Source organism: Podarcis gaigeae (assembly GCF_964106915.1).
Source record: "Podarcis gaigeae genome assembly, chromosome: 2".
NCBI lineage: Eukaryota > Metazoa > Chordata > Lepidosauria > Squamata > Lacertidae > Podarcis > Podarcis gaigeae.
In genome coordinates this window covers 30,551,972-30,574,589 of record NC_139679.1, presented here as the reverse complement: position 1 = coordinate 30,574,589, position 22,618 = coordinate 30,551,972, and the positions used below count along the sequence as shown (strand labels likewise).

General features: G+C 42.7%; 1 protein-coding gene across 2 annotated transcripts in view; it reads left to right on the top strand.

The window, feature by feature from the left end:
• The window catches only part of RPTOR (regulatory associated protein of MTOR complex 1), a 311,493-nt gene that overhangs the window by 274,975 nt on the left and 13,900 nt on the right, over nt 1-22,618 (top strand). The window contains exons 28-30 of one of the 2 annotated variants that reach the window (XM_083727384.1): nt 2,545-2,649; nt 8,904-8,951; nt 17,423-17,529. In XM_083727384.1, coding sequence (XP_083583510.1) covers nt 2,545-2,649; nt 8,904-8,951; nt 17,423-17,529 — 260 coding nt within the window. The remainder of the gene's footprint in view (nt 1-2,544; nt 2,650-8,903; nt 8,952-17,422; nt 17,530-22,618) is intronic. The other variant, XM_083727385.1, reaches the window with a different exon arrangement.

The window sequence follows — 22,618 nt, the reverse complement described above, 5'->3', positions numbered from 1 at the left end:
GCCCTGTCTTTGGACCTCATCTTGCATTTCAGTCACACAGAGGTGTATTGTTATACATGCTTCCTTATTTTATTCATCTGATTTAGTAAAGGGACCACCTTTTAATAAAGGTTGTATTTTTTTGAACCAAGAGTGAAAACTTCCATAGCCTTTTATTTTGCACTTTCTTCAGTGCATCCTGCCAACAAACTTATTGAGTCACTCACAAAACTCTTCAAGCACACTGAAGCTTCTCTGTTTGAGAATCTCCCTGTGAGCTGTCTCTCACCATGTCTGTTGCCCTCACCTTCATTTCATCCCAAGTTCGGAAAATGCTTTGGGAATCGCAACAGTCTAGCACTAGCCTGTTCCCTCATACCAGTTTTTCTCATCCTGACGTCAGGAATCCTAACCATCAGTTTTAACCCCTGTGCACTTTCTTTGGCCATCACAACTCCAGAGTAATCCTCTGCTCCATAGGACTTCAGGCCGGGTTAACAGTTAAAGTAATCTCCAGAGACCATTATTCTTGCAGGGTGTATCTTCAGGAATATTGTGCTATGTGACAATCCCTTCCAAAAGCAGCATTATTTTGTGCAGTCTATTGCCCAGCATATTTTTCCTAAGCATATCATTGTTGTGCTAGTGAACAACACTAATGTTGAGTGCATAAGCAAGACTCCAGGCTCCCATGAACTCCAGGCTCCCATGAACTAAGTTTATGATACAGTTAATGAATAAAGCTTTGTCCATAACAAGCAGGAAGAAGCTGAACTACTGAGTCTATCTTCATTAACCATGTTTGAATACTGCTGCTATCACCAATTTAGAGAGACAGAGACTTTAAAAAAACACAAAACAGCATCAAAACAGCACTTCAGACAAATTTGCTTGCAAGGATACAGTTAATCCCATTTATTTATTACAGTGACTACTGAAACAGATATATTAAGGCAAAATGTTTTGGCCTCTGCCTTCTGTGGCTCCCTTTGACTCTTGTGTCAGTCAAAGAGTGCTGTAGTTGTCTTACCACCTTGACTATAGCACCCTTGATTTATATGAGAGCTGGTGAAGAAAGTGGAAGCTGAAGTGTTTTGCTATAATACCTCCATTTCAATAGTCCCTCTACAGATAGATATGGGGATGGTGGGGAGTGAGCACTGTACTATTTTTAGATTAGAGCATCTTCAATGTTCCTGTCTAGTCTCAAGTATATAAACTAATAAAACATGTGCTGCTATATACTGTTGTAGCAGCAGCAGCAGCATAAAGTGCTGTTTTCCCTGTTTCCTTAAACGGCTGGATTTTTTTTATTGCTGTAGTGTTTGACTTAATAAGGAAAATTGGGCCAACGGACTATGATACAGCTAAAGCATTACTCCCATAAACAGTGGGGGGAAATGTTTGCTGAATGACAAGAGGGAGTAACAAATAAGATGAAGGTTTGGAGAAATAAGGTGCTGCAAGCAGACTGGTCTTAAAGATTGCCATGCCAGGCTAGAATCATTCATAAGATCCTTGCTCATTTTCAGGGGGGAAACACACTAAAAGAACACTTCGAGGAAATGAATAAAATAGAAAGCCAACACAATCTTTATATTACATGTTATCCAGTTTTGTCATAATGTGTGCCTCTAATTTAAAATCAAAAGGAGCTTCCTGTATGGTACCTATATGTTTTGCCCATAGGGCAAATAATGGTTTGGGAGAATATTTCTTAGGAAAGTGTTTCATGGATAAAACTTTAACCTACCTACCTTAATGCTGTAACACAACCTAGATCCTTTCCCCCTGCCTTTAGTGGCTACTGTTACACCAATGGGAGATCCAGTCCCCATCTCTTCTTGTAATATAACTCTCAGTGGGTGTTTCTACATTGCAGTTATTGGAAACTCTGCAGGACACATACAGTCTCATCCTCATCAAAATGCAACCCCATATTATTTTCCCCCATTTAATCCAGATTGATTGTTTCCCCCCTCCTTTTTTTAACCTATCAGAATTTCCACAGAACAGGTAAATCCAGATTAAATGGGGGGAAATGTGGGGTGGCATTTTGATGAGAGCAGTTTTGTGTGGATGCTGCAGAACTGTTACATTCATGGACAGCATAGAGTACCCAGTGATCGTCTAATTCAAAATCAAAATTGGGATAATACTAGGACTGCAGGAAGCAAAATTCCTTCCAAAATGGTTGACTTAATTACTGGTAAGGCTGTCTGGAAATACATAATCTATATTGCTGTCAAGCTAGGTTGTTGCCTGTGTCTGAATTTGGCAGAGGATATATGCTTCACATATTACTCCCTTACTTAAGAGGCAAACAGACTCAACAATATGATTAGAAAGTGTCAGATCAAGCTTTCCATAGTAACAATTGATCTCTCCATAAGGATGCCTGCTTCCTGTTTGGAGAACCATGGTTTAGTGGAATCTGTCTGAAGCGGCATGAATTTTCTGCTGGAGCCAAATCAGTAATGGTGAATAATTTACGGTACTGGGTAAGCCCAGCTTACCCTTCTGAGCTGAATTGCCTTATAGTTTTCTTTCTGTCATTCCTTCAAGATGATGGTGCTATAAGGGTGTGGAAAAACTTTGCTGACCTGGAGAAGAATCCAGAGATGGTAACGGCCTGGCAGGGCTTGTCAGATATGCTACCAACAACACGCGGTAGGTATGACCTAGCATTCTATCTGGATTTGAAGGGGCAAAAGTAGTTTGCCATCATTTGGAACAGGGTTAGGTAACATGGAGTGGTCTTCACTGTCTACAGTAATACCTTGTTAGCAATGTTTTGGTCTTGATGGAGCCGGTGAGAAATTTCTGCCCTGCAATACTTTAAAAACAAATAATAAATGTAAGATTAAGCAGAGATGCCAGATGGGGAATAGATGCAATCTTTTTCATAGTGCTGAACAGAGGAGTACAGGTGAGTTCTCTTCCTGGACTGCGCTGGAGTTTCATCACTGGAGGTCAGATCTAACTTTTTTGCTTCTAGATAGAGAATTGTTGTGTGAGGCTTTTCTAAGCACTGCCCTTCCTTGGACTCATTATTGCAGCTGGTTTTCTCCTCTCACTTTGGGGTTTTACCCCAAAAACTCACCTCTTGCCACTATCCTTTTTTTTTGTTTGCTTGTTCCCTTTTGCCCCAGCTCTGCATGCTTCCCATATTACCTTGCTCAGCCTGCCTTGACTTGGGCACACCGCTTGCAGTATTTCCTGCTGTTCATTGTGGAGGGAGGATGGAAAGTCAAGTGAAAACGTCACATTTACAAGATGGTAGTGCAGGTAGATTTGAGTGTCCCGAACATGTTGAGAATCCAGGCAGGGTTAGGTGTCAACAAGAAACCCATCACTTAACAAGCCCGGCTGAGAGACTGAGGTGCAGTGTTAGGTGACCAAAAAAAACCACTATACCGGATGTGATAATGAAGGATACTTGCTCTGCTTCCAAGACACGAGGAGTCATTAATGCTCTGACAGTTCTCATTTCTGAACCTGTGCATCTCAGCACTGAAGCCTGACAACCGCTTATTCGAAAACTTCCTGTTGCTAAACCAGCACTTTGCATTCCCTTTAAAATATTTGTGCTGGCATAGCCAGTAAGTGATAGTGGTTTGACACGTCAAAATAAAAATCTCTGCCCTTTGAACATTAAGGGTTTTAGATTTCAGTAGCGCTGCCTACATGTTTTCCTTTAATGTCCTCTTCCTCCCTCACATTGCCCTGCTTTTCCTGTATAATGTGCCTTCTAGCTATTCATTGGAATTCACAGACGATGCCTCACTCAGATCTTAAAACTTTGACAGACCTTCCTCTGGTTCTTTCCATGGAAAGAATATTACGGTGATTCTGTTCCTCTTCCTTTTGGGCCAGGTAGCCTGAAATTTGAGGTGCAGCTGCTGCAAACCCAAGCTTCTGTAATGTGCACAGAACCGATCATAAAGTATGGGAAGTTAGATGTCTGCTGTAAACATTGCTGTGAGTGAAATCCTGCCATTTACAGGAATATTGTCAATAAGAGCAATGGGGAAGCAGCTAAAAGATGCTTATCTTGCGGTTCTTGAATTCCCTCTGCTGCTTTGGGTGGAGAGTAGAGTACCAAAGTCAAATCTTGTTGATCTCTCCAGGTCTTGTCTTCACAGTCCTTTTACCAAGCTTTAAAGCTTACTTGATGTTCATTAAGCACACGTCACCCTAAAGCATCTTGAAAGCACATATTTGAGAATCAGCATAGCGGGTGCTGGATTACCCAGTAGGTAGACTTAATATGTGCTGCTTGGGGCACCTGCAAAGTAGGCACACCAAAAATATTAGCGTGGTGTGTGTGTGTATCAAAACAAGCACTGAATTAGTCATCGTAGAAGAAATTAGAACTTTGTTAGACTTCCTTATGCTCCACTACACGCTCTTCTCCCATTTTTCTGTTATTTTTATTACTTATCCCCACCGAAACCAATGAATTTATCCAGAATTTGCAATCAGAAAATCTAGAAAGAAATTATCTTAACTTTAGCATACTTGTAAGGTTTGTGTCACACACACACACACACACACACACACACACAGAGTTACATTAGCAAATAGTTAAAGTACAAATGCACTAAGCAAAAAGGCTAATTTAAATTGAATACGTATAAAGCAGCCAACCCCATCATCCCCAATCAGTGTGGCCAAGGCTTAGGGGTGATTGGAACTGTAGTGCAAAACATGTAGAGGGCACCAGTTTGCTGGAGGCTGATATTAATGATACTGCGTCCAACGCTGGCAATAATATTTGAGAGCTGGCTTTTGAAGTCCAAAGAAAGTGGGATAAATCCTGTGTTACATTTTGCTTCACAAAAATAGACAAGCAAAGTTCATAACTAAATTTTGAAAATATTCGTCTAAGACACTCATAGTCTGATAGCCAATGCATTGCTTCTCTCAACAATCAGTAAGTTAAACTGGAAATGTAGTTTTCTAACCCATGTAATTTTAGGTTACCAGACGTCCCCGTTTCCCGGACAGTCCCTGGATTTACAAATCAGTCCCCATACAAAATCCATTGAACTTGAAAGGTGTCCCCAGATTCATTGAAAAAATCTGGTAACCTTAGTGTAATTCCTTTAAAGTAGGTGACGGACTTGTGGCCTTCCAGTTAATGTTGAACTTCAACTCCCATTAGCCCCTGCCAGCATGACCAATGGTTCAGGGATGATGGGAGTTGTAGTGTATCAACGTTTGCAGGGTCACAGGTTCCCTAATCCTGCTTTAAAAGGTTTAAGATAAGGCGAGAACCTGCTATCACATGGACACAACTTGATATGTGTTTCTGTACTCTGATATCCTCAGTTCTGATGTTAATAGCCTATAAGCCCTTTGTTATAAATTCTGAATGAGAGTGACCGTTTTTGGCTAAAAATATACTCTGTTTAGCTATCATCTCTTCTCTTAAAATAATTCACTTTTATTGTTTTGAGTCACTACAAAAAAAAAAAAAGTTTGAGGCTGAAGAGAAGTGGCATTTCATTGATTCAGTTCAATAAAATGTGTACAAGCAAATGTTGCCTTAACCCTTGGACTCCAGCAGAGGCTGGTGTGTGCAGTCAAATCCAATTGTATCCTTGGCTCTTCCTTTGAAGTGTCTGCCACTGCTGTTGTCTGTGGCTGCAGTTCAAAAGATGAGAAGACAAGAAACCCTGCCCATGTAACAACTCCTTTTAAATAACATTCAGGCATCATAAAAAAATAAAACGTGTAAGAGTAATGAAAGCAGAGCCAACCAACATGTTGACATAAAAAATATACCCATGAAGCATTGATTTACAGATGCAGCCTAGTCTGGGTAATGGGCAATGGTTTGTTTTTTGATAGTAAAGATCAGCTGTTCCTGGTCATCCCCTTTTCACACTTTTCTATAGCATGAGCAAATGATTTCTGTAGAGAAGAGTTGCCCAGGTCCCTTGTGACTGTTGTTTCTGATTTCCACTATGGCTTGGATTTTCTCCCGGTAATTTCCTCACTGTTTCAGTGAATAAGAAACAGCACTAAGGGAGAGTGATTGTGCTTCCTTTACAGAACTATTAAATTTCTCTTTCGGTCCTTGATTTTGTTACTACCTATGCATATTGCTGTGGGAATTAGAGGGTTAGTTAAATTCACTCTGTGCAAAGGTGCAGGGTGAATTAAATGAGTCCTCTGTAGAAATGAGATTGTTAGAAGTGCTGGGCTTTGCTGTGGAGACTGCTGGTGCAGTTTGGCACAGGGCTGTAATCTGACTCCTGTCTCTCTGAGACCATTGTGCTTGTGGCCTCGATTTTCTGTATGGTGCTTCCTCTTCCTTCCTCTTTTTACATGCTAGTGGAACGATACCTGAATTTTAGCATCCTCTGCTGTTGGTTGTTTTTCCTCCATCTTTCTCCTCCATCTTCTAATCCTCAGTTGGTGACGTAATCGTCTTGATGAAAAATGGGTCACTGACCTCACAAGGGGATTGAATGAACAGCAGGAGCAGAGGACACACTTAAAGGAGTGGGTGGACCTGACCTCTTTGTGCAAGGTTTCTCATTTGTGAAGAACAGGCTGGAGTGGATTAAGAGGGATGGAAGGAAAGGAATCTTATAAAAGTGTGTGTAATTCTCCAGCAAAACATTCATGTGCCTATATATAGGAAACTCAAAGGCTTCAGCTCTGTACTGACTACGTTCTGCAACAGCAAACAGGTTTTTTTTCTTAGCATTGGTTATGCCCTTTCCTGACTTAAATCCACCAAATGCATTCATTGTCCATCTAAAAGTTAAAGGATTAGGTCTAAGAAAGACAGGAGCAAATTTCACATTATGCAAAGTCGTAATATTTTGGGTCATGTGAAGATTAGAACAGCTGTGTGAGCCACTAGAGAATCAGGCAGGGGGTGGAGGGAACCACAGAATCTATGCACATTATTATGAGTCAGCTCCAGGTCGGTGCTGAATTGGTGTTGATATAATGACCATTTTAATGAAAGCACCCAGGCACCACCAGAAATAGTGCAGGCACAGTTCATATTGTACCACTCCAAAGGAGGTGGGGGGAAGTTGCTGAAATGAACATCCGAATAAATTCAGCACTTGGCTGTTTTGGCCAAGCAGATCTGTCATTCTGACTTTGTCTGTTCCTCATAACAAGAGATGGACTGGTACTAAGCAAGCCCCTTTATTCTCCAGGATTTTCTTTGTGTGTATGTGTGGAGTGGTTCTCTTTTAGATGGTTTTGTTTGCAGTTGAACCAGTGAGAAGGGTGACATGGGGAAATGTGAAAGATATAAATGCAGGGCAAGCCTTGTGCAAGTTAGTGCTTCAGTAGGTTACAGTCTCAAGGTGATTCTTGAGAGGATGCTACTCCCACAGGTGTCCGTTTTGTGGTTTCAGACACTATTTCAAAAGGTCCTGGTTTGTGTAGATTGCATGCGAGGTTTCACATGGAATAGGCAGCGTGACCTTTTTCTTTTCTTTTTTACAAAGAGGATGTTCAAGATGAGTGGTTTAACAGAAAGCATAATGCAGGCTCCTAGGTCAGACTGTAGACTGGTAGGGGAAGGACATGGTAGTTCACATCAGCATAACCACATCCTGTGTATTACCAGTTAGAATTAGGAAGAGAGAAGAGAGTTTTGGATTTGATATCCTGCTTTTATCACTACCCAAAGGAGTCTCAAAGCGGCTAACAACCTCCTTTTCCCTTCCTCCCCCACAACAAACACTCTGTGAGGTGAGTGAGGCTGAGAGACTTCAGAGAAGTGTCACCCAGCAGCTGCATGTGGAGGAGCGGAGACGCAAACCCGGTTCACCAGATTATGAGACTACCGCTCTTAACCACTACACCACACTGAAGAGAAAGGAAAAGCAACAGCATAAGGAACATCTTTCCCTGACGTCAGATAGGCAGTCCATCTAGCCAAGGAGAAAAAAGGTGGCATATAAATGTAAATCAATAAAGGACTCTGGCTGGTGCTCTCAGACTACCGTACAGAGCAAGTGATGCCTTACAATGGAGAGAATGGGCTGTCACCTCCAACTGGTGCATCTCTGACCTCTTTGCGGGCATCCATCACCACTGCTTTACTTCCTCCCAGTTTTGGGGCTTGTTTTAAAGGTGAGCCATGGTGTTTGAGAGTGGCCTTTGCAAGTCCTGCCCTGGGAAAGGTCAAGCAGGTTCTCTTTCTAGAGTTCCTTGGGCAAACCAAGGGCAGCTAGGCTCAGCATGTGCCTAAGCTGCCCTGTCCTTAACAACTGAGCTGCTGCCGCCACCCTGCAGCTCCTCTCATTATCCAGCCTTCTTCCTGATGACTTCAAATGAATCCCCTTGTACTGCTAATTTCCCCCACTTAAACAGTTGTTTGAGCAGAGTCCTCTGTAAATTGTCCTTCCTCTCTGAATGAGTGCTCATTAGCAAATCATTGAAGTGTGCTGCCTACTGTATTGCTTCACAGCTGAGCTGGTGCCTCAATGAGGCCTGAGCAGCACATCGCTTAGCTGTTTGGATTCACCTCTCCCCTCACAGGGTGTTGGGTTTCTTTGTGGGTTTTTCTTTGGTGAGGGGTCATTTGGAGCGCAGCTTTCATTTCTCACTCCTCCACTGACAGCGAGGTGCCTTTCATTCTAGGTAGAGTATAGCAGGGCCCTTATGAGTGGGATTTGAGCACATGAGCAAAAGAAGACCGGTCTTGCTTTCCTCCTCATGGCTAATGGCTTCCTAGGATGGCTGCTGTGATCAACCTACTCGTCTTCCTTCCTTCCTTCCTTCCCTGAATGGAGGCCTCTCTGCCGCTACTGCTTCTCTCTAACTGTGTTCTTTTCTGTTCCTTTTGGGTTGCTTTTCCTAATCCTTTTTTTAAGATTTGTTTTGCTTTGGCTGACCAACTTACCCTTAGCATCAACCCCTTAATCCCTGTCTTCTCACAGGTCTGGCCCGAAGGGTTTCAATCTATCTTGACAGAAGTAAACAGGGAGGTGAGTGCTCTCTTTCCTCTTACCTACAATCAGCGCGGGAGGGGTGGTCCTTCTAATCATATGTGTTGTTGTTGTTTTTAAAATGGCATTCCTTCTAACATCTCCTGGGTCCTGTTAATTCTTGGAAGGCAGCTTAGCTTCTCCTGGCCTTCCCATTCCTTGCTTTGTATTGCTTGTCTGTACTATGCACTGTGGGCTTCTACATCTGATATTCTGTCAACATGGGCCTCAAGTGTCCACGTGGAAGAAAGGCATAGGGAGGAGATTCGTGCATTTTCCTTCGCTTCGGGAGCCTGATCACAAAATGTGGAAATTTGAAAGTGTTTTCAAGATATGCAGAGGCAATATGGTTGTGTGATCACTTTATACAAGGATCGCAGCAGGCCAGCCATGCTCAGGGTACAGCAGCTTCTCGGCCACCACCATTACTCTTAAATAGTTCAAGAGATGGTCTGGAATGTTTGAGCATCTCTTCGTGAAATGCCTCTGTCTTTGTTGACTGCTACATTTCTTTGATTTGTAATTATGGGATGCCGAGTGGAAGTAAATGGCAGGTGTCACCTTGTTTCAATCTGGAAAGTTGGTTTCCGCCTTTGGCAATTAATTGTCTGGAAAAGGTTTTGAACATTTCCAACCTAAAGTAAAACATGTATTTAGCTCTTTAGACTGAGACTGGGGGGAAAAACCTGTGGAGGTATGGGACTTGAAATCCTTCTCTGTTGCTTCAGCTTTTGAGATAGTGACAGATGGCTGGCACAACAGGACATGGTATGTGTGGTATGTGTCAGAAAGCTGATGTAATCTTCTTAGGCGCTCTATGAATTATTAATATTCACTAGTTGATAAGGGCTGGAATGTGTCTGCAGTGATTATCAGAACAAAGGTGGCTGTGTGTTCTGTGATTCAGGCTTCTCTTAGGTTGGGGCCTTTAAACTTTCTCTGGTTATTGGGAAGCAGTGAAGAAGAACATGCAAATACAGTGGATTACTATGAGCATCCCATCTTTTGTAGAAACTTGTTGGCAAGCTGACAAAGCTAAAATTAGGAAGGGTGGAGGCTGAAGGGGTTTCCTTTTGATAGGCTGAGCACCAGACCAGCTTGTTGCAACCACCATAGAGAATCAATACTGATGATGCTTTGGAAGCAACAATCTGTCAGGAGCACACGGATAGATAGCTCCGCTTCAGAGCCAGCCTGGCACACCTGTTGAGGTCTTTGAGAACACATTTCTTTCTGTGAGGAGTTGGAGAGTTTCAGAGTGGCAAAATGACTGCAAAAAGCACAGAAATATTTGCTCCAGATTATAAAGTGCAAAGACACTGCCATCCCATCTGATAAATGTGACTAAACTTGTCTCTGATTCATTATTCTATGTCAAATGTAACAAAAAAGTGAGAAAAGGTCCATTTGGGGATGTGAGATTGCCAACCAATAGTATCTATCACAATAGCATAACCATGTGGTCCAGTCTCATTTCTCCTCACTCACTGGATGATGGCTAAAGGCAATGTAGGGTTGTCTGTAAATGGGTTTGCTTTTTGTTGTTGTACTGATATTTGAAGGAGTTTAGCAAATGTGGTAGCAACAACTGTGTCCTGGACAGTTGTTGGATCCTCTTAGGCTATCCTCCATCTTGCCTCAGTCTCACAACTAACAGAAAGTGTGCTCCAGACCTCCCACCCCTGCTTCCCACAACCTTAGAAATTTACCAGGGAAATACCACTGCATCAATTGCTTATGGGAAATTAATGCATTCTAAGGTCCAAACCAGACTTGACCTGGAAGAACTGTGATTAGGATCTTTTGTAGTTTATTTGCTAATTAGCAGTCCCATGGGGCTGCTTTGAAGAGTGGGGAAGTAGTACTCCAGGAGAAAGAGATTTATTAAACACTATCCCATGGCTTTTTCTCCAATGTAATTCTTCTCCTATCACTATTAGCTTAGGGGGAGACCTGCTGTCCACGTCTGTCTTCTCCACCCTAGTCATAGCATACTTTATGTAAGGAGGGGGGAGTTTGCTTTAGGGGTAGGGTATGGAAGGAAAGAATTACAAATCTCCCTGAGCACCACTTCCACACTCTTCAAAGCAGTCCCATGAGGCTGCTGATTAGCAAAACAAAAGCCACAAAAGACATTAGTAACAGATTTCCCTGGTCAAGTCTGAGGGTCTTATTCCCTTCAACCTGACACTTAAAGTAAGCAGTGCTTAAAAATCCAATTTATAATTAAATAAATGTTCCAATCAAAGAAGCTCCAGGCAAGGCCTGGGGTGGGATTAGGAGCTTCCCCCAGCCCAGGAGCTCATAAAAGTTATCAGGTCTTGTACCTTTTTTTTTTTTTTAACAGTAAGGGATGAGAAAGTTGGAGGGACGAAGTTTGGGGGGGGGCAAGGAGAGAAGCAGGGCAGAGAACAGGAATACTACTAAGTAAGGAACACAATAAGGAGTTTTGTTTTTGTAAGGGAGACATTTTGAACTTAAAAGGCAGTGTTAAAGCTCCATCTAGGAGAGACCTTAGTAACTCTGCTTTGTGGGGCGGAAAACGTCTAGGAGAACTGCATGTCATGCCACATTTGTGCTGTATCAGAACCAGCATCCAAGTGCATTCATTATCCACCATGATATGGATGAGACAGAAGGAGTCTCATGAGGAGGTGATGTGTTATTCTTTTTAAAAAGGCAGTAGGTGAATCCCAGCATTGATTGGTCTGTGGGATTAACTTATGTTGTGCCTCTGTAGTCAGAGACAGAGCATGATGCCTTGAGAGAGGTCAGGTCTTTTATGAAAATAAAGTAATTAGGGGAGCAGCAGCTCTATTTTGAGGCACTTTTCACTTGGTAAATTAAGGCTCCCGGTGTTCTAGAGAGTCTTCTTTTGTCATTTGGGTGATGCTTGGCACAGGAGTGTCACTTGAAGGGGCATTTTCAGGAATTAATGAATAATGAGGTAATGCAGCCTCCCCACTGCTGCCTGGAAATTAAAACAGGGACATGGCTCATTTATCAGCCAGGAGGGGAGGTGGTGTATAGAAGATCAGCTTTCCTTTTCTTGGATACTGTTGTGTTGTGGCCTGTGCACACATTTCTGAACTAATCAAAATGCCAGTTAGACAAAGACTGTGATACAGCAGTGATTTTGGGAGAGGGGATGGGGGGGGGAACATGATTTAAATAGAATGTATTTGGAATGCAGCTGTTTCTGATGCCAGGGTTCTTTGCTGAAACATATGCAGGGAACTATTCCACTGAGATGCATCTCTGACTTTGGGGGAATCCTACAAGGAAAGTTCCAGTGTCTGACATATTTTAAAAATACCCTTCCATATCACGCAGAACTGCTAGTCCTTGCATGAAGAAGCCAAGAGGAATTATTTTTAACATTAGCTTTCTGCCATGTGTCTTATGCACTCAATTTTATGTACAATTTTATGCACCTTGAGTTAAGAACTTAATTTGTTCTGGAGGTCTGTTCTTAACCTGAAACTGTTCTTAACCTGAAGCACCACTTTAGCTAATGGGGCCTCCTGCTGCCGCTGCACCGCCACTGCACGATTTCTGTTCTCATCCTGAAGCAAAGTTCTTAACCCAAGGTACTATTTCTGGGTTAGCGGAGTCTGTAACCTGAAGCGTATGTAACCTGAGGTACCACTGTAATGCCTTATGGAAATAAGGTGGAAGTTCTTTTCCGTGGTGTCTGTGAGAATATGTCGGCTGTCATGAACCTTGCCTCTTTGGGAACAAATTGTGGCAGTAGGCTCCATTACAGATTTCCTCATGAGCACATAGCAGCAAGCTCTCTAGTACCTGAGCAGTACCTTGCATCATGAGCCCTGTGGGAATGTCATGGAGGGGATCGTTGGATCTGGGGGAGCTTCACAACATCATGATCAGAAACCACAACAAATATTAAAATGCTAACAAATGCAATCAAACATCATCAGCAGATAGATGTTAAACCAGTTGTAACACAAAACACACTGGAAAGCAAAAAGATGCTGAGTAAAGACCATCAAATCTAGCACCACATGAATGGATAAGGGGAGGAAAACAACTGAAGCATCGCTGCTGAGAGAGCCCTATTGCCACTAGGCACCCTCCTCACCTTCAAAGATAGGGGTATCCAGAGAGAGGCTTCTGACAAAGATCTTAAACAACCAGATTCAAAGCTTGGTTTGTGTTGTGTTGTGCTGCTGTGTGTGTAAAATCAGGAGATAAATAAAGAACTATGTAAAGACAGTTCACTACATGGGAGGACATTGCTTAGAAGAGGAAGGGATGGCGTTTGTGCATTTGAGTTGTACAGCAGAGGAACGTTTAGCATATAAGGAAGTGAAAGAGCAATAATTTCTATTGGCGTTACTAGTCCTCCTCAGTCGGTGGCTGTGACGCTTATGCTGCCACACTTCGCACTGTGCTCGCAACTATGGATGCATTTTCACATGAACAAATACTGTTATTTGAGTGCTGAAAAAATGCAATATCCTTGCAACAGAGAGCACTGTTTTGCAAACAGGCATTTGGACTCCTGGAACAAATAAGAAACAACTAATTGCACACAGAATTTATTGTTTGCAAGAACATTGTTTGGAAAGGCTCCAAAAGATCTGTCTTCTTGACTCTGTGCCCCACATCCCCCAATCCCATGGAAAGGTTGGTTTTCTTTTTTTAATTAAAATGAAATCAAGAGTCGTCAACGAGCCTCTGATCCGCAAGACGCAAGGAACCTGAGATGTAAACATGAGTCAATAATGTTATGATAGTTCCCTCTTTGAAAACCACCAGAAACCTCAGGCCTACTTTAATAAACATTAGTTTGCCCTGAAGTGGGTAATGCACACAAGCTACTTTGCTCATCATCATGTAGCATTTTCTATTAGCATTTCATAGCTTTCTATATATTTATGCCCTTATGAATGAGTTAGATTTAATGCAAAGGGCGGCTGTCTCCATAGATCTTTTTTTGCTTTTCATGTCTCATGAATGGGTTTAAAAACACATCTTAAACATCTCAGATTCTGCTTGTCTGCTGCAATCCTTTGAGAGTGGAGGGATGCTGTGCCATCCTAGTTCTTCAGCACATGGGCACCCCCTGGTGGCAAGAGCTACATAAACCTCCATGTCACTACATGGAGGAAGAGCGTATTCTATATTCTGTCAAGGGCCAAAAAGGGTTCCCCTGCTTCCTTATATTGTAAAATGGTTGTTATCACTGACGGCATCGTTTGCCTGGAACTATGTGGGAACAGGCCAGGTCACTTCCTCTTGAGCATAGTTGCCAAGGAAGTTGTCAAGATTTAGTGAAGCAGCTGAGAATCCAGAGCACACTACTTACAGAGGAAGGCAGTTCTCATAAAACACAAGTGACTGGGGAAGGAGACAAAAGGCAAATAAGCATATTGAGAAGCAATATTTGTCATTAACTGCTAAAGATTCAGCAGAACCCCCATTGCTCAGACAGTGACTGCTTCCATTTTTATAGAGCAGCATAAAGAAGGGAGTCCTTCTCACCCGTTTGCAGAGGCTTACATTTTTCATTAGTCTTCAGGAAGAAATCTGTATATCGTCCACTAAAGAGTAGAGTCTTGTTCATTCCACACAGTTAAACCTTTCAAGAGAGCCAACTCCTTTTACGTGATGTATGATGAACATTCTTTTTGTGCTTCCCTTCCCACAAAGGAGAGAGAATTACTTTATTAACCCCATTTCACAGTTGTAAGAAGTGAGACTTGGGCAAGAACAGATGTCTTACTCAAGGTCAGTCAGACTATGGCAGAGCCAGGAATTTAAATCCTTCCTCCTTTATTTAGCATTCTGTTCACGAGGCAGTTAAATGTTGAACACTTTATTTTGTGTTCTGGGAAGATGTGAGAGCAGAATAGCTCCACACCTCCATGGAGCCCCACAAAGAGACATTACAGTAGTTGATCCAAAAAGCTATAGAAGCATCAATCATAGGCAGCTTAGTTTCCCCCCGGACATTGTGATTACCCACCGGTCCGTCTAGTCTAAAGTCAGACTCATCTACCTGACAACTTCCTCCAGACACTAAGTAAACAAAGGTGCCATGCCATACAAGCAAGGAGAAAAACCCACATATTGTGTATGTGTGGTCTGCAGATTATGTTGCTGCTGAAACAGTGTTAAGATTCTTGTGCTGAAATGTAAGTATGAATGACTGAGAAACTGGCAGCTTAAGTATCTCTTCCTAGAGTGCTGCCTGCTTAAGACGAAAAGGCATCATCCATCTCAAGCCTGCTGGGTTTATCTTGTCATACGGACCATAAACAGGATGACAAACGCAAAATGCTTTAGAGGTGCTTATAATCTAAACTGCCGCCTTTTTTGCTTGCTCTGAATCTGTAGCACCCCTCCAAGTTGCCAAGGAAGCTGAAGAAACAATAAGTTTGTATGTCCAGATAAAAATATGCACTGTCCGTTTTGTTGCCATTCTCTCCCTCCCACCCTGCGCCCCCATTGCTTGCAGTAAGAGCAAACAAAGGGCCCAAGGGCAGCCCCCAAGTTCTGTACTTGCACAGGTGTTTTGGCAGCTGGCAGTTCCAGCAGGCCACAAGAAGCATTAAAGTGGGCCTGGGCATGGCCACTGGATGAAGGGAATGAAGACAATGATAATTAGGAAGATGCTTTCAGAGCATATACCTTGATCATACTCATAGAGTTGGAAAGGGACTGGGGGGTCATGCAATCCAACCCCCTGATAAAATCAGGATCTGCAATGTGATGTGCAGCAACAGCACCTCTAGCAGGTGACGATCCAAGGCGGGCAAGAGAAGTAGCTTCCCTTTTTTTTTGTCTTACAAGACCCTTAATAGGTGTTTGTGTTTATAGCACTAGGTAGAATGTTTGTGCTGCTGTTATGTCTTGATGTCTCAGCTGCAGGCACTCTTGGAGGATACTGATTATCTCTAGACACATTCCAGTCTGGACTCAGGCCTGTTATGGGGGCTGAATCATCCTTGGTTGCCCTGATGGATCTTTATCAGGAGAGGGGCATGGGATGTACGACCCTGCAACTTCTGCATGATCTCTCATTGACTTTCAATACCATTTGCTGTTTATATAGAGTTGTATATAGACCTTGGTTGGATAAAGCTAATAGTTTTTATTATATGATTTTATTATTTTGCTGTACCCCGCTTCAAAAACTTACTCAGTACAAAGCATTATAGGAATGCATTAAATTAAGAAATAAATGTCCCCCTGCTTTATGGTGCTACCAGTGGCGGGTGCAGGGGGGGCCGGGCGCAACATCGGGGGGGGGGGGGCGCTCGCACTTGCAGCTCTCTGCCCCTACCTGGCTCACTCACTCTCTCTCACTGCAGTGCTGGCTGTGCGAATCCAATCCGAGCCGCCGGGTCGCCGCCCACTGTGGAGGGGGTGGGTGCCAGTCGTGTGGTGTGGAGAGAGAGCGAGGGATTATCTGGGGGAGGGACAGTGCAGCGGCCGCCCAGCACAGCGCGGGAGAGAACCACACCAGACCAGACCAGGCAGCAGCAAGAAGAAGCTGGCAGCAGCGGCAGGTTAGGGGTTAGGGGGCGCAAACCCACGCTACGCCACTGGGTGCTACTGCCCTTACGGTGGCAGTTAGTATCTAAGGGAGTGCTACATGTTTTTGCTGTTAAAAGATTAAAAAATGCAAGAGTTTATCTTTTGACTAGATATCTGGTCTTTTTGTGGGGCTGGGTACTTTTCATAGTACTTCCCTTTCAGAAGATTGGTGCATTAGTCGTTATTTGGGTTCTGTTTTGTTATCCTATAAAAGGCCCTGGTGGAAGTGATAGTGAGGTTGGCAGGAAGAATCAAATGCTGCCTTGTTGGGTTAAGGAAGAGACTTCTGTGAATCCCAAATTGTTTCAGAGTCATTTGTCATCGCAGCCCAACCTCCTTATAAAGGAGCCCAGGTGCAGAAACCAGAGAAAAAACACATGTTGCATTGGATTTTGTTGATTAGAAACAAGAGAAGGTCGTATCACTGCAACAAATTCATTTGAGTATTTCCATGCCTAATGCAATTTACTGCTTATCTCTATGTTAAAAAAGCAAAGCAAAACAAAAACCTTATGGCTATATTGGAGAGGAATGGTCTTTTTCTTCCCTGGGTACAAAAACAGGGGGACAGATAATTACTAAAACACTTTCCGCTCACTTTTGTGTATCATACAAGCAGTATGTGACTCCTGTGAATAAAACATTTCAAATGAAACCAGCTAGAAACCACTGTTGAAGGCTGCCGCCGCCACCACCCTGCACCCTGCTATATTTTTTTCTCAAAATCTGCCACTTCCCAAAGTCCACAGTACCTACCACATTCTAACATTGATGCACAGTGCACTCATTGTGTTGGATTGCTCTGCTTGACCGGAAGATTTCATTCCCACAATGTTCTGACTTATTTCATCTGTCCACATGTACCAAGATATAAATTTGTATGGCACACCTTTTTCTTTCCTCAGGAGCAGGGATGGTGGTGGACTGGGAACAGGAAACTGGTCTTCTCATGACTTCTGGAGATGTACGGATTATAAGAATCTGGGATACAGACCGAGAAATGAAAGTTCAGGTAAGCACAATATATATTGCTTATGGATCTGGTATTTAAGCAATCCGAAACAGAGAAATGTCTTGTGCTGCTAATTTCGCCACTCAAAAGGCTACTTGTTAATGAGATAATTCCTGAACTCAATACAGAAGGTGTCTGTGGAAATGCTTCTCCATGGATGTCAAAAAGTTTATGTGGGGTGGAATGTGGGACCAGGGTTACTTACAAATGGGGTGAATCATGCCTGTGTACCTGTGATACATTTTGATTACAAAGCATGCTGAAGTACCAGATACCTTGCAAAGATAAAATGCTTGGTGTGCCTCAAGCACTTTCAGCCTAAGCCTTGAAACATCATTTCCTGTGAACATCTGGACCATGGGGACAAATCTGTTTTCCTAAGGCCATCTGAAAGGATGTGAGTGGCGCTGTGGTCTAAACCACAGAGCCTAGGGCTTGCGGATCAGAAGGTCGGCGGTTAGAATGCCCACAACGGGGTGAGCTCCCATGGCTCGATCCCTGCTCCTGCCAACCTAGCAGTTTGAAAGCACATCAAAGTGCAAGTAGATAAATAGGTACTGCTCCGGCAGGAAGGTAACCGGCATTTCTGTACCCTGCTCTGGTTTGCCAGAAGCGGTTTACTCATGCTGGCCACATGACCAGGAAGCTGTACACCGGCTCCCTTGGCCAGTAAAGTGAGATGAGCGCCACAACCCCAGAGTCGTTCGTGACAGGACCTAACGGTCAGGGGTCCCTTTAACTTTACCTTTAAGGCCATCTGACATTCACATATGAGGAACACTGAAACTAGTTCCAAGGACAATCTAAAGCGAATCCCTTTTAGAGTACTGAAGGAAATACATGCAGAATACATAGCTCAAGAAAGTCAACCAGCCCTCAAACTTCAGATCATGCATTATGTGATCAAGGAATTTAACAATGTAGGAAATGTTACAAAGACCCATTAGTCATTTACACAGGCACAATGCAAAATTGCATTCTCTCTTACATATATGTGCACATGCTGTGTTTTTTTCTAGCAAAAAAACAACACTGTGCATATGACAGATAAAAGAAGCAAAGATGCACTAATACCATCTCTCATGCAGACACAGACAAGAAGCATACAGACAAGCACTTTCTCTCATGTATGCATTCACACACATGCACACAATGGCAGAGGAAGCTGGCCCTGATTGGCTGTTGCTGGCTGTAGCTTTTTTTTTGAGCTGTTCTTCCTCCTCTCCCTTGGCAGTGGTAAGCTCCCATCCTTTTCTTCACATGCATCTCTAACCATGATCCAAGGAAACTTTAGGAGTGCAGGCAGCTGACACATCCCACAGTGGAACAACAAGCCAGCCAAGCTTTTTCCTGACTGTCATTCACTGCCAGGACTAAGAAGATCCAGCTTACAATGGCAGAGGCTGAGTGACAGCAAATTTAAATTCACTATACTGAATGCACAGAGCAGTGTCTGGGCCAACCCTGTCTATGTGTGCTAGAAACTGACTAGCTGGCAAGCCTAAAAGTCCCTTATAACATCTATCTGCCTTTGGCAGCCCCCCAAACGCCATTCCTCTCTATCTGCCACCTAAAGTCACCTACTACACTTCACCTCATGACAGAGCCGGCCTTGTTCCTCCTATTCTATAGGCATGGAGACTGACAAAGGAACAGAGCAGTTTTAGCCGCCTTGTTGCTTGAGCTATAGTGCCGCTCACCTTAGCAAAAAAAACCATGTACATTCACGTCAGTTGCCATTAAATCAAGCCACCTCTTCAGCCACATAATGAGAGGTAACATCTCTGTCTAAGCTGCTGTGGGAAATAAAGTCTAGTCTACAAATCTTTTGGAAATTAATTACTTCTGGATGAACATTAATTATGGCACTTTGACCCAGCAATGCAGCACAACTAAGCCTATGCTAATCTTAATTATTTTCAAATATTATTTTATCTGTGCAAATTAGAGAACATCAGAAATCAGCAGGGTGAAAATATTTTAAATTAGAATGATTAATGATTGTACGGAGAGCATCTTAAAGGCATTTTATTTCTTAAACAGTGCAAATTGGTTTTTGCAGTGATTCAGGGGATCAAGACTTAATCATACTGCAAAACCCAGAGCAGCAGAAATATAGTAGTCATATTCAGAAATGCCACTGCCCATTATTTGAGCCACTGATAATATGTTGGGTACTATGTTGGTAGGAGATGGTGAGAGTCATCATAGATTGTGGGTGGGTGCATGGGCTTATATACTTGAAACAGATGGGTGGGCAATTTTAGAATAGTTTGTTACTAGTTTAATGGTTTCCTTGCAGAAACAGAGAATTTGGAATGACACTTCTATTGATTCAACAGCTGTGATGATCTAGCACAGTTGGTACAATAAAATCTCAACTGAACTAGTCTGCATCCCAGGAGTGGATGACTTTTTTTGGCCCAAGGTCTGCATTCACTCTTGACCCAACCCCACCAAAACTGCAAGGCAGCAGCAGGTGCAGCTAGACCACACTCCCATGTGTGATGCTGTCTTCACAGCAGAGCCATGTCCCCTCCCCATCCATTAAATGATTGACCTGATCACCAGGGTGGACACAGTTTGCATCTCCATCAGAGAACTGGACTGGGGGATGGGGAGAAGCTTAAACCTATCTGTTTGCCCCAGCACTGTGTTTAATTTGACCCTCCCCCTTCTTTTTGCTGCCAAGGACTTGGGAGAGTGCTTGGGGGTTAGGTACTGCTGCCATAGCTTATCTGGGTTATTAGATATCTGCCAAGACTGGTGGTCTGCAGCAAGCAGGCACCAACTAAGCCAAGCTAAGGGTTCAAACAGGAAATCAAGTTGGCACATGGGTAAGCAGGGATGAGCACTGTGAAAGCAGTGCATCTGTGCATTGGGTTTCTCATGCTGCGGAGCCAGGGTAGACTTGGAAGCTTCTTGGGACCAGAGGGAATCCTCTTGGCCTATTGAGACATCCAATCCTTACCGATACTCGCTGTTAGTGCAAATAACAGGTCAAATCTGAACACTTTCTCATTTGGCAGGTTACCACAATGAGAAAGATGCCTGGGTCCACTTGCCAGACTTCTAGTTCAAGGCTCCACTCCACTAATTGGATGGAACACTAATTTGCATATGAGCTTCATGGTAGAAAATTCACTCACTTCCCCCAAGTGTCATCACGTTCCAAATTGACAAGTTACCTGAATAGCTGCCAAGATGCTGTTTACATATTACTAAACTCAGTTGTTGGATGGAGCTGGAATTCTACATGCAACATTAGGTGCAGAAAAGATCTTATTGATAAACACATTGCAGAAATACTCCCGCCGCCGCTCAAGGCAAAATTGCTTTCCTTTGCAACCTGAAACTTCACTCAGTAATGTTAGTCAACTGGAACTATTTGTTCCTTAAGCACCTTTTATCCACAGATTCTGCTCTTTGCCTGTGGCATGGTGTGGATGGAACTCTAATCTGGATTATAGTCTGATTTGAAAGAATTTAATAGACACCATTGTGGCCCTTTCTCAACCCTCTGGGAGTCTAAAAGAGAGTTGATTTGGAGACACAAAAGTATCTTAACTTGCAGAGCCTCTATGTAGCTACAGTTCCATTTCAATCTAGGATTGCCAGATTTTTATCTCCAGTAAACTGTTAATCTAATATTTTTTATGAAGCAAATGCAAAAAATAACATCAAGAGAAGGCGGATAGGCTCACAGGAGCAAAAATAGGAAGGAGGTGTGAAATTAGCTAACATAATTTTGCAGAGCCAGTTCTGATTATTATGCTAGTTTGAAAATGTTGCTCAATTTTTTGGTTGCTTAATTGAAACTGTTTTTCTTTTTCACAGCTGCACTCTTATTATTCCATGCAGTTCTGTTATGCGTAGCACATAAAGAGGAAAGGGCTATAGCCTTAGAATAACGTTGTCGGGTGTCTTTCCAACAATATACCAGCATTGCTCTTTGTGTTTATTATTTTCCAGAGTTGTTCTTTCATAAAGTACACTGTCCTTGGTTTCTGTTCTTACCATTTTTCTGCAGAACATGAACACATGCAGCATAGAATCTTGTTGCAGCCTGTCAGGACTCCAGGTTTCTATTTCAACCTTGACCATGGGCATGCAATGTTTCATCTTGCACAGTTTACTTTCCATAAAAATATGAGGGAGAATTCCTGACTCCAAAGAGATTATAAAGGGCTCTAAACCTTTTTGCTGCAAGGCTTGGGGAGCAGCAGCGTGTCAAAGTGGAACAGCTTCCATCATTTAAAAGGAAACACTTTTTGGTAACGTCTTTCTCCCCAGAGGAAATGCAGGGCTTTAGAGTTCATGGCAGGCTATGTACTTTTATAATCACCCTTAAAAAGCTGCACAAAAAAATGTGAAGTAGAAAGGCTAGTTGCATTTGCAGTTCTCTTTGTAGTTCTGCCACTTTTAGTAATTCACCTTTGCTATTTGACTGGGTGCATAAGAAGTGTCTCCTTCTCACCAGGCCTTCCTGCTGTTAGTTCCCTTCTCAGTGCTTTCTGCTCTTAAATATATATTTAATCTGCTTTTGTGGCATTTGTGGCCTGATCTAAAGCCCAATAAGCAGCTATTGCCCTTCCTTTAATAGGTACTTATTTAGAAAGCAATGGCTGCCATAACATACCTCTCCTACATGCACTAGTTAGCTGCCAGGTGTATTTTCAGCTGGAGCAGATTTATTTCTCTCCAGGGAAATGGTGTGTGTTTGTTTAAACAGCACTCATCTATCCATCCTGCTCTTCAGTGTAATATTTATGGCTGGTCAGGGACAAATATGTTTTTGTGGAAAAGAATCTCCTCCTGGACATTTATCTTAGTTAATTAGGACTTTTTAATGTGGTTAATCAGGGCTTCCCTTGAAACTGAAGGGCTAAGATCACATGCTACTTGTTCCAATGCAAAAGTTTGCTTTAGTGAGTAGACACATCAGGAAGTTGATGAACACTTGTGTGAAATATATACCACAGTCAAAAGGAAACTCATGACCCAATTTTCATATATACCAGTATGCATATAGGTGTAAAGTAGCCCAGATTACATTTTCCAAAACAAACCATGGGTAGGCAAACTAAAG